This window comes from Marmota monax, unplaced genomic scaffold (genome assembly GCF_021218885.2).
Source record: "Marmota monax isolate L192 unplaced genomic scaffold, Marmota_monax_Labrador192_F-V1.1 WCK01_AAM20220418_F8-fsc00202, whole genome shotgun sequence".
NCBI lineage: Eukaryota > Metazoa > Chordata > Mammalia > Rodentia > Sciuridae > Marmota > Marmota monax.
The window spans coordinates 945,218-958,639 of NW_026695005.1; the positions used below are offsets into that span (position 1 = coordinate 945,218).

General features: G+C 33.3%; 1 protein-coding gene across 3 annotated transcripts in view; it reads right to left on the bottom strand.

Moving 5' to 3' along the window:
- Nucleotides 1-5,384: 5,384 nt before the first annotated feature.
- Brinp3 (BMP/retinoic acid inducible neural specific 3) overlaps nucleotides 5,385-13,422 on the bottom strand; it is a 383,341-nt gene continuing 375,303 nt past the window's right edge. For all 3 annotated transcript variants that reach the window (XM_046427569.2, XM_058573679.1, XM_058573680.1), the window contains exon 8: nucleotides 5,385-7,834. In XM_046427569.2, the coding sequence (XP_046283525.1) occupies nucleotides 6,718-7,834 (1,117 nt within the window). In that variant the 3' untranslated portion in view covers nucleotides 5,385-6,717. The remainder of the gene's footprint in view (nucleotides 7,835-13,422) is intronic.

Consider the following 13,422-nt stretch of genomic DNA (forward strand, 5'->3'; position numbering starts at 1 on the left):
GATGGAAGGGAATAAAGTTGAAACCAGCACATTTCTACTAACCCAGGAGTTTAGGTTCTAAACACATGCAGGATACATGAAGTCTTAAAAATGTTTAAATGTGTAATAACAATAATGGAAAGTTATGAACAGAAACAGAAAATGCAGGTAATAACATTGAATTGGGATGGCAGAACAGTCTCAAACCTAGAAAATGTCACTTCACAGGTGAGGCTGGTCAGGTGAAACAAGAAAAAATGTACCTTACAGCTTACTGCCAAAACAGTATCCACTAGCTGTGTGGGACTGCTGAGGCCTTAACTGTAGCAGTTTAAATCAAGATAGAGGTAAATATAAAATACATGCCCTATTTTCAAGATTTGGTTAAAAATGTTTATAAAGTAATCCACTTAATAATTGTTTCATATTGATTGCATTTGAAAGTACTAAAAAGTATTACTCCTGTTATTCTACCTTTTAAAAAAGTGTAGCTTCAAGAAAGGGAAACTTTGGTGTATATACACAATGGAACATTACTCAGCATTAAGAGAGAATAAAATCATGGCATTTGCAGGTAAATGGAGTTGGAGAATATAATGCTATGTGAAGTAAGCCAATCCCCAAAAAACAAAGGCCAAATGTTCTCTTTGATATGACGATGCTGACTCATAATGGTGATGGAGGCGGAGCATGGGAGGAATAGAGGAACTTTATAGATAGGGGAAAGGGGAGAGAGGGGGAGAGGGGGTAGGGGGTAAGAATGATGGTGGAATGAGTTAGACATCATTACCCTAAGTACATGTATGAAGACTTGCATGGTGTGAAAATACTTTGTGTACAATTAGTGACTTGAAAAACTGTGCTCTATTTGTGTAATATGAAATGAATTGCATTCTGCCATTGTATATAACAAATTAGAATGAATAAATAATTTCAAAAAACTTAAAATTATGCATCAATGGCTAATATATTTTGTTGGAAAGTTGTTTCCTGGGAAATAATTTTGTGATACTGGGGATTTCTTCAGTTCACACCCATACTATTTTTTTTTTTTTTTTTACTGATGGTGTTAACTCTTTAAGCTATTAGAATTTAATTTGCCCGTTCTTTTTGTTTTAAGATATAAATCTGTTTTTTATGTTTTTTTAAGTAGAAATTCAAATGTCTCAATCCATATGAACTCTTTTCCCTTTAAAATGATATCACCGTCTTTTTCAGCAGTATCACTCTATTTTTGTATTATTTTTCACACTACCTGCTTAAACATTTTGATATCTATTGATGGAAGTTCCTAGGAATTGGTATTATTTTTGAATTGATTTGTTTGTTCAAAACTATCTACTGGGTTTTTCAAACATACTTAAATTTTTTTTTGTGTTTTATTCACAATAAAAGATTCTATTAGGGTTTTACTTAAAAGTAAACTCAAAAATTATTCTGATTAAAACTGACATTATTTGCACTATTGATCCTCAAACAATGTAACAGTTATTCTCAAAACTATTTAGTTTGGTATTATTATATTTTGAGGTATTGTGTTAATCTTGTGTGTTTTTTTTTTTAATTGTAGGTGGACACAATACCTTTATTTTACTTTTTTTTAATGTGGTGCTGAGGATGGAACCCAGTGTCTCACACATGCTAGGCGAGTGCTCTACCTCTGAGACACAACCCCAGCCCAGAGCTCATTGCTCTTTAGTTCATGATTTCTTCTTTTTATTAAGGGTTTCCAATTTATAATGGCAGACATACTCAACTGCAGTAGAAAAATGGATGTAATATTTTGTTTTTTGCTGTATAAAGTCTCTATTCAAGTATGTAATATGCATAAATTTATAGTATATTGATATATCTAAAGAATTGCTTTTGCTTGTTTTCCTTATTTAAATTATTTGAAATTAATGTTTTCAAGAATCTGTTGTGAAAAAAGCAAACAAAGTATTATTTCAAATTCAAGAATGTAGGAGATGTGCTCTAAAAATTCTGTGTAAAATGATGAAATTGATTTCAGTTTTCTGTAGTATAGGTGTTTTATTGTTTTGTTTTGTTTTGTTTTTGGCATTAGTGACTCAACCCAGGATCGCTTTACCACTTAATTACATCTCCAGTCCTTTTTATTTTTATTTTCTTAAAATTTGGATAAGGTCTCAAAACGACAATAATACTTCAAAAATGTATACTACAGCCAGGCTCAATGGTACACACCTATAACCCCAGGAGGATTGCAAGTTCAAAACCAGCCTCAGAAACTTAGGGAGGCCCTAAGCAATTTGCTAGACTTTATTGTCGTTTTGAGTGTTATGTCTTCTGTTAGTGCTACAGATCCTTTTTGTGTACTCCATTTTTCCCCTATTTATTAATCTTTCACTTTAGAAGATCCTGTTCTTTTTATTTTTTTTTAAGTCCATAATTGTGCTTGTTGAAGTTGGAGAAAGGAGTCAGCAACCTGTGATGGGATCACTACCACAGAGAAGAATTCTGATACTCACTATGCCATCAGGGCAGTGTTCTGCTCATGTTCAATATGACAGAGACCTTTAATCAATCAAATAACATGCACTATAGTTATTATGTTATTATATGATAACTATGTCACATAATCACCAGACAGAATCCTGTGGTAGTCATTAATTGGTTTGACTGCCAGCATATTCAGTAATTTCAAGTATGGAATTTTTGATTCAGTTTGAATTTCATTTGCTTATAGTAATTATCATACTCAGCTGTCATGTCCTAAGTATCAAATGATTTGATGTGAATATTCTCATTCACCAGCCATTCACAGTTTAGTGAAATAACTAATGTTGCTTTCCTGTCAAAGAAATGAGGATGTTTGTAAAAATTCCCATTTACTAATAAGCACAAAAATTATAACCAAGATGCATTTACAAAATATTGAATATTATGGGTTGACTGAATTGTACTTCTTGAAATTATTAGACTAGGAAAATAATAAGAATATAAATATAAATATAAATCTTATCATGTAGGTTGAGGAGAAGAAAGCATAATGTCAAAATAATAGAATATTTATTGGTAAAATGAATAGATATGACACAATATAGCTTCTCAAGTTTTAAAAATTCAACTGATTAGATTACTGTTCTTAATGTTAAACTATGGTTTAACATTTGTACCTTAAACTGTGTAAACTATGACTAGAGGGAAAACTCAATTTTGATAAAGGATTATTATTCTAATAAAATGATTCAGGCACCAGCTAGAGTAAGATTGTCATAGTTTCTCTAATCTTGATATATTTTGTTTTCAGTTGTTATGTGAATTGGAAGACCTATCTGTAGCCTCCTATCATCTTTAAATAAGTTTATTATTTAAAATTTGTTTCCTCTACTTGGTTTCTAAAACTTTTTATTTTGCTTTTGGCTGAATTTCTATATTCCTACAATATATAGTTTATGTTACTCCCATATTAAATAGTTTTATTTTATTCTCAAGAAATTTCAAATGTATTATTTTCTTCAAATGGATTAATTTTATGTCTGTTATAAATGAAAAGAGTTTCAACATGCATAATGATAAAATAAAAGACAAGGTGGGGTTTGTTTTTAGAAAAAGATTGTGTATGATATGTACAGGTTGTGCACAGCCCTGGTTACTTCAAAGATAATTTTCACATGCAAAAGAAAGCATGGGTTGGGGTCCGGGGAGAAAACGGATCATCAGCAACCTGTGATGAGATGTATTTAAAAGCAGAAGAACAAACAGTTATTTTAGCTTTTTTTTTAACTTATAGTGAATATTTGGATTTTGATTTAACTTGCTAAAATTCAACTTGAATCTACAGAGATAGCAATGTATGTGCAAATTCTGAGGGTCATCAAAGTAGGTGGAGCAGTACAAGATGTTCCTGGAGAAAAAGTGTTCTCAATACATTTTTGATCTTCAGAACTTCAAGTTCTATTGACTTTATCAAGTTCAAGATAAATTTAGAGACATGAATAGGATATGTAGAAGTCAGTAAGTAAAAAAAAGTCAAATGCCCTGTTTAAAAAGATGATTTCGTATTTAAATAAGATTGTAACAGTAAGGTAATTTTCATCAAAGTTCTTAAATTACTAAACAAAAATGCACTAACATGCTTGTGCATTTAGACCTATTTGGGAAGAATAAATGTTTATGGGTCTCATTATTCCATATGTTGATAGATACAAGTTGTATTATTTTGGATTATTTTGTTTATTGAACATTACTGAGTATAATATGCAAAAAATAGAAACCTTAAAATAATGTTCATATGTTGATCATTTCTCCTTTAAATCTATATTTCATTTTAGAGTTTTCTTGGTATGTCAACATGCATTGTATTCATGTTATCTTAGATGCAGCATTCAAAGAAAGGCGTTCATATTTCCTCTTGTCTTTCAGGGGAATCTAGTCTCAGAGATATGAAAAGACTCACTGGCAGAGTTCTACCAGGAGAGTTGGATATAACATAATTTCATCTCACACTATATGACCTTTGTGCCAACACTTGCTAGACACAATAAGCCCCATGATAAAACCTTGGTTTATCCCTTTCTTACCTGTGCTGGTTCCATCTTCTTTCTTATATGCAGTCCAGGGTACAGTGAGCTTCGCAATGAGAGTAGCATTGCTGACAATTTTTGTTAAGGACAATGAAATATTGCTTTTCAGAGTCCTTTGGCAATTGTACATCTTGCTCAGATGGTTGTTGGGTATCAGGGGCTATGGAAAGCTGCAAAACTCTTCTGGGAAAGGTCCTAAAGACAGCTCTTGACTTTTATAGCCAAAGTCATTTCAAGCATATTGTCTATGATTGATAAGCTTGGTCATTTTGTGGATGATTATCTATTGATCAATGCTTATTTTATTTTTCAAGTATAGTATAAGTGTGTGTATTTTACAACAGTAAATGATTTAGAGCTCAATTTATTAGGTGATTCTTGTTTCACTAAAAGTTTGACATGTAATGAAATTAAATAAGTAAGATGGTTCATTTAAAGTTCAGTGGTGTAAATGAGAAAAGGACAGACAGATTCATTCCAGAAATATCTGTTTTGGAAACTTATCTTTCAACTTCTTGGTGTGTGATCTTAGGAAATTTGACAAACTATTCTAATTCTTTGCTTTTCTCCATCAGGAAAATAGAAATAATTGTTCATAACTTGAAGTTTTCTTCAGCATTAAATGAAGAGAGTTTTTGTGATGATACCAGAAAGGTGGTGAGTGTTAAATAATTATATGAAATTTCTATTGAATTACTACTATGACAGAAGTACACTAAAAACAAAAATTAAGCAACTAAATTAAGAAATTCAGCTGCTCAGATATTAGGTGGGAAAATGATGCTTTGCTCATGACAGATTGGATAAGTTTGTCTGAACCGCTGGTTTATATTTTAAGGTGTTTTGGAATTGGAAACAAATAGCACAAGAATCCAGAAGGTCTGTGGCATTTTTATTAGTAGTCATTTCTTTTTTCATCCATGTCATGAGTTCCTTTTGTGCCCTTAGAAATGCCTTCATGACATGAACCAGAAAGCTGGCCTAGACAGTGCATTTGTTAAATAAGAACACATTTATAAATTATCTAGAAAGAACTGAGTGATAAGTGGCATAAACATATTTTACTGAAGCAGCCATGTACCTAAGAAAAAAATTAAATTTAACTCTATAAAACAAAAGAATTATATATCAAACATTACATTGCAAATAATATAAAAACTCATTGTAACTTTCAGACCAAAAATATGAATTAAAATTCATTTTCTAATGAATGGGTTTTCTTCTCAAAGTATCTTTTTGTAACAGTAGCTTTTCTGTGAGGAAAAAAAAATTGTCTATTTACATTTGAACTAGTTATTTGAGCATTTATTTTACACCGTTACATTACAATTTGAGAATTCTAGAAATGCTATTTTATTGATGTTGGTAAAGTGCTGGAAAGTAGCTTTTCAGTACTTGAAATGAAAATGATTGTGCAGAGTATGCTGATTATTGTTTATAAGAATATAAAGAAAAAACGATAAAGCAAGTTGCTAAGGAAATTAAGGGTTTACTTTCTCCGTGATGTGTCTTAGAATCACACTGCTTTTCCTCTATGTTTGCTTAAATGGTTTGATATTTGCTTGGGAATTAGTTTATTTGACTATTTTGATAATAATGGTGTCTCTAGGAGTGGTTTCTCAACACAGGTAGTAAACATATCACTGCCATTATGCTATGACCCATAAAATAACAACTGAATACTAAGCATTCTACCGAGTTGGGTTTTCCATAAAGTTAATTGCAAGGGACCTTCAAATGTTTCCATTAAAAAATCTTGGTGAATTCTCCCCAGATTCTAACAAACTATATCAAAATAGAACTCATTTCATGGAAAAAAGGAATCCCACAGCACTTCTTTTTAATAACTGCTCAGCTACAAAATTTTATTGGTGTCTTTTTATGTTCCCTCTAGAGGATGTAATGCACAAAAGCATTGCCACGGAACATATAAAATTACAAATGAAATTTATTGTAAAAAGTAGAATGTCTTCTAGACTGGTCAGTATTTATTTCATTCATAAACCAAAACTGCAGTATAATATATTCATTGTCAGCAAGTTCATGTGTGTAAATTGCCATCCAATGTTATTGACTGATATAAGACAGATATTGAAAAGACAATTTAAATTTACTCTTCCAAACATAAACTGTTCCACAAAAGCACTGTAAAAACTCCTTCAAGATTTTGGGTTGTGCTTGACATTTATGGTTAACTACATAATTTGGTCGTGTCATAATCCATTGTGTTTGGCAATTTGGCATTAAACGCCTGCAGAGCAGATTGGATCCTCACCACCTCACTAGTAGACAGCTTGAGTCTATGACGAAGCAAGCAAGAGAAAAGATCTAGACGACGCTGACCAGGTGGGGAGAGTTTATTTACACGGTCTCTTATCTCTAGTAGTTGCAAAAGTGCTGAGTCCTGGGATCCCTGAGTATAGGGGTAGTCCAGCTGCAAAATCAGGTCCCGAATTGCTTCAGGGTCGAAGTGCATGCTGTAGCCAAACACTTGGATGTTGTTGATTTTCATGTAGCCCAGGTTCCGGGAAGGATCAATGAACTCCAAAGGTTCGTAGTAAATGCTCTCATTGCCATTGGGGCCATTTGACTTGATGCGACTCCTCAGGTAGATGTGTACTGTCTCAAAAAATGTCTTCCATTTGTTCCCCAGAGTCAGTGTCCAGTTATAACACTGCAGAGGGAGGTCCAACTTAGTCCGCTCCCAGTCTGGAAAGCTGTTTTCATTCACAGGCATAAACCAGCTCTCTGAGTGGCTGCCTCCAAAAGGATTGATGTAAACAGCCAACACTGGCTCCAAGGTGCTGTTTTTAGTTAGGCAAATCTGTAAAGAGAGACCCAAGATCATGTGGACCAGGCTTGACTTGTATTTGTTACTCTTCAAGGTAAGGAGCATCCGTTTCCGCCAGGAGGGGTCAAACCAGCTGTTGAGGCGCATGTCATTGCTGATAAAAATGGCATGGACTTCTATTCGTCTGTCTGTCTTTTGCAACAAGTATTTCATCTCAAGGTCTTGCAGGTCAGTCTCAAAGCCAATATAGTGATCCGTAGACTCTGCAACTTCAGGCTTGCAGAGCCCCTGGCTCAGCATGTAACCAGTATTGCAGGTGCCACAGCGGGTGCGGTTGTCAGGTGCACAGGTCAGGCAGGCGGAGGCGTCGCCCACAGTGCAGGGCAGGAATGAAGTGCAGACAACCTGGTCGTTTGGACATGTGCAGGAGTGCGTCTCTTCTGAAAAGCTGCCCAGGAGGCCGTTCTCATTGCAGTAGAGAAAAGACTGGATGCGAGTAAGCCAGTAGGTTGAGGTTCTAGAAATACAAAACAAAAGGAATCTACATAAATACAAACGTGTGTGTGTGTGTGTGTGTGTGTGCATTTTAAACATGACATAACTTCTGAAGAGATTATACCGCATCTCAGTGTACTTGGAAGGTGATTGTAAGTACATTAGGTTGAACATTGTTTTGAAATGATAACCAACAGCAGGAAATAAAAGTAGTGTTATCATAAAATATCTATAGCAAAATTAGAGCATATAAATAACCGTTGTTCATTCATTCATTCTTATTTTCACAAAGCAAATGTTGCAGGAAGCATGAATATAAAATAAAAGAGAAGAAACATAAACAACTTTAAATTGTCAATCAACATACTTAGATCCTAGAGTTTTACCAACATTGAAAGAACAAGTGCCCTGAGAGGGAAAATATTATTAAAACATCTTTGATTTTACTCTTACAGGCTGCTCAAGAAAACAGTTGAAAATATCTCATTAAAAGCAACAAGCTCTTCTAATAAGGGAAAAGCATGTTAGTTTAATGTGTTTGATTTTAGTCATTAACATTTTTTTCCTATCAGGCTAATCAGGAAGCCAATTTAACATCTCACTTTCCCTATTTTACTGAATTATTCAAACTCTTTTGGCTTATTGAGGATCTCAGTAAAATAGTGAAGGAAAAGTGGTGGCCTTGTAATCAGATAATTCCTTGTTTTTACTATGTTGCTTTTTCATTCTAGCTTAATGATTATGGGAAAAGTTGCATGAACTGTACTAAATACAGTTCTCTCATGTGAGAAATGCAAATAGTAATATCTTCCATTTTGAATATTTGTGACAGATAAGTCAGATTCAAATTGTATGAATGTATTTAGAATTGTATGCACTGTCTGTTTCATAGTAGAAAAGCAAAAATTGATTATATTTTTGGTATTATGCATTTCTGGTATTAGTATTTAGTAGTTAGTACAGATATAATGCACTCAGATCTTTAAAATTTATTATATCACTACTGTTTTAAACAAGTTCTATATAATGCTGTTAAAACGGGTTTTAATCTATTTATTCAATCATTAAAAACAATTAATGATATTCAAGACAGGTATTTATGTTATATGAAATTTGGAGCTCTGCCCATCCTCCTCTTGAAATGTCCAACACAATTTTTAATGTAAGTGCTTCCCTGTTTTCTCAAATAATTTATCCTTTATTCTCTCCATACCATCTACTTATTTTACTTCATAGTGTCTTTTTCCACTTACAATCTTATATTATTCTGTACTTACCTCTTTATACTGTTTCTCTCATTAAATATAATACCCAATTTACCAGAACCCTTATGTTTTCTTTGTAGCTACATATCAAGCACACACTAGAGTGCCAGATAATAGGCTGTTAATATTTACTAAATATTGTATAAAATGCATGGAATTAAAAAATCCTGTTCAATAAGTACAATTTTAAATGAAATTTAAGCTTTAAACAGATCATTTAATATAGCAGGGAAGTCCTGGCTTCCAAGTTGCAGGTAGCAGAGTTATACAACCTATGCTTTGATATCTGCACTAGGAAATATATACAAAATTCATCTTTGCATAACTTCTAAGAATGCAATTTCATCCTGTAATCCAAGAAGAAAAGAACAGGACATTAAAAAATTTCTTCTTTATTTCTCACACTGAAAAGTACTGACAGAAATCCTAAACCAGTTTGATTCACTCTATGTTTTGAACATGTTCCCCAAAATTGTTATGTTGGAAATATGATCCTCACTGTGCAATGGGACTTGGGACCTAACTGGAGGTGTTTGGGTAATGGGAGTGCCATCCTCATGACTGAATTAATGTCATTGTTATTGGAGTAATTTTCTTATAATGGGACAAGTTCATCCCCCTATTTAGCTTTAGCTCTCTCTCACAGTCTCTTTGACTTCTGCTATTCAATGACCTCACCAGATGCTGGCCCCTGGATCTTAGGCTTCTCAGCTTCCAGACTGTTAGTCAATAAATTTCTGTTCATTACATTTTACCAGATTGGGGTATTCTATTTTAGCAGGAAAAAGTGGACTAAAACAATTAATTCCCAAGTTTCTCTACATACTTTTAAAATAATTCTCTAAAAACCTTTCCCAGGAGTATGGGCAAGGTTATGGAATAACAAATATTAGAGACTTTCTGGTACTTTTTGAGCCATATGTGTATTTCACCCCAGAATATATGTATGAGAAGCTTCCTGCTTTTAGTTGATGAAGCAGCTTGATTAATGATTTCTGTATTCAGACTCAGAATACAGAAATTCATATTACTGATTTATAATCTATATTTACTGGCTTGTTTGTTTCATTTCATTCTCTTTCTCAATCAATTTCTTCTCCTTCCTTCCTACCCATTTTTTTTGCTTCCTAACTTCCTTTTGGTTTTCCTCCAACTCTCCTTCTTTTTGCTTCATCTCTAGTTGTATTTCTGTCTAATATAAAGTATATAAAATATATATCCCATCTGGATTGAAAATTATATTTTCTTCCCTGAAACCAAAGCATAAAATTCTCTGAGCCAACTCATCTCTCACTGTAAGCTCTAATCATGTTTTGAAATCATAAGGACAAAACAAAAAATGAAATAAATAGACCTAAGGCTAAAGGCAGCACTCACAAAACTAGGACACAGTGGAAAGAATGGTGTGGACATTTTAGAAAAGCAATGATTTTTCCACCCTTTAGTCTTTTTCAATCCTTTCTACGCTTCCACAGATGCATTAGTGCAGGAATATGATTCAGCTTCTTGGGTTTCAGCCTATCATCTATGAATACTGATTACTCAGCACACAGTCAAACCCTGGCACCCCAGAATGGAAAAGTTGGCATGCAGATTTTCTTGCTGCTTCTTGTCCTTTTCCCCTTACTACCTATCTTTTGACTATTTTACTGTATTTCACAATGTAGGAATAGATTGTTCAAGAAAAAAAATTCAATAATCTGTCTTTTCTTCACTCTTGGTAAAATCTTAGTGCAAGCAGTAGTCAAAAATATTGATAAGCAAGTGTCAAGATTGTATAATGGATTTTTCACTTACCCAAAAGTTCACATAGTTAATTTTTTTCCTCAATAAAGTCAAATTTATCTGTTCTTACTTTATTTTGTAACTTTAAAGGTTTTTGGAGAGAAATGTCTTCAAAATTTTCAGTTAGGTTGAATCAAGTATTTTTTTCAATTTCCATTAACTTTTTAATATTAAAACAAATAAATAACATTGCATTTTATTGGCATATACATATATCATGTGTGTGATATGTATGTGTCTGTGCATGATCTGCATGCACATGTGTGACCCATGCATATCTTGTGGATGTCATTCACATAAGTACATGTGTATGGTATGTGCATGTGCTCATTTGTACGTGTGTGGTTTGTGCATGTGTGTTGGGTGTCTCACCTTGATTCAGACAGATTGTTGAAGATCTACTAGGGCTAAGAATTGAGAATGCAGTTCTGAATGATAAACTGCAAAGTGAATGAGGACAGGCAGGTATTTTGGTTTGCTTGCTTTTTATTGAACATGTGGCATTGTTCTAGACATTTACTTAACAGCACTTCATAGAATAAAGGAAGGAGTAAGGGAAAAGAAAAGGGAGAAAAAGAGGGAGTAAATTTATGGGAGGGAGAAAAACATTATGGTTAATGAAATATGCATTATGGAATAACAGAAGAAAAAACCAGAATAATTCAAGACTTAAAGAAAAGCAATTGATATGATACATGCTTCGGACCAATGAAAGGTTAAAGAAATCCCTTACCTATTAGGAAGAGAGTTTGCATTTTGTAAATAATTTCTTGAAAGCATTTTAGGGGCTATAATTACAAAGAACGAAAACACTTTCCTGAGTTAATCTAAAATTAATTTGGAAAATATCATTAGCTAAAATGTCAATAGCATTTAAATCATCAAGGAATCATGTTGCATACTATTTTGAGAAGTTAGAGGAGTGGGTAGTCCCAGTGTCTTTGTTTAACTTATAATAGTCTCTATGTGTTATAAGATCTGCTCTTCTCTATGTGATGCATATTTTGTAAGCATCAAAAAAGTATTAGACTGGGAGTCTGCATGCCTTATTCCCAAAGCCAATACCATACCCTCTGAACTGGACAAGTACTTAAGTCTATTTAACCTTCAGCAAATCTTTTGGAGTTCAGACAAATGTAGGTTCAAATTTTGATTCTGTGTAACACTGGGTGGGGGGATACACACACACACGCACACACACAAAAGGGCTTGATGTATTTATCTGTGATTTCACTTGATATGATGGTAGTGTGCAAAGATGTAACATATTGTATTATCCACTATTTGTTGTTATAGGGAAACACCTGGCACAGCCTAACTTTACGAAGTAAAGAGGCTTATTTAGCTCAAAAGTTTGGAGACTCAAAGTCCAAGCAGCTTAGTGCAAGCTTGGGTAAGGACCCCATTGCAAAAGCATTATGTCTCAAATCAGGAAGCAGAGACATCTGGGTGAGTACAGGCTTGTTCCTTATATAAAAACTCTTGGGAGAACTAAGAGAGTCCATGAGAAAATATTGTAATCCTTTCCAAGGGCAACAGCCCTGATGATGAAAGGATCCCCCATTAGACCCCATCACTTAAAGGTCCATACCATCTTTCAATAGCCTAGGGACCAACCTAACACATGGACCATTGTAGGACACCCAAATTCAAGTCATAGAACATAAATCTATGAATCTCACAGTTGGTTGCTGTTTCTTATGAAACAACATGCATGAAATGCTTGTTTTAAAATTTTTCTGTTATTAAGAATATCATGATATAGTCTTATACTTTTAATTTAATATGTCAGGTGTGAGTATTGAATCAGATTTCTGTGCACTACCCCAGATATATTTGGAGAATTTCTAGGACCAGGAATATCTTGTTAAAATGCACAGCTTAGATAAAATCTATGTACACACAGATATTACAAGGTTCCCATGTATGTAACAACCCAAAAGCTGTCATTTGGCTATCCTTCAATACCATTTAGACATTAAAATGGAACAACTTGTTCAGAGAAGTAAAGTTGAAATTTCTGTAGAGAAGGAGACAGCAGTAGTCTACTTTTAATTTACATGCATTGGAGTCTGTAGCCACTATGTACAATAAAATTTGCAAACTTTACACTGAAAACTTTTGGAATGTACACACACAAGAAAAATAAAGCAAACACTAAAGCCTGGCTTAAAAAACAAATTCTGATACTTTCCAGTAGCATTTATCATCTAGTGCACATCACTTTGTGGGTCAGACACTCTGTATTCATTTTATTTAAAAAAGTTCTCAAAGGAGTTTAAAAATGTGAAAGCCAGTTTAAAATGTGAAAACCACTGAGCCTCATAAGTTTTAATGATTCAGTGACATATCTCTTAAGCGCTAAAGACAAACTCAAAGAAGCCAATGTAAATATTATTTTTTAAAAATTTAAAAAATATTATTTTAAAAACTTTTAAAAATATTATTTTTTAAAAAAGTGTTGCAAGTGTTGTTCCACTAGATAGAGAAGAAAAGCACTTAAGATATGACCTAGGGAAAATATACATTTATTTTCATAGCATGACAACATTTAAAATAA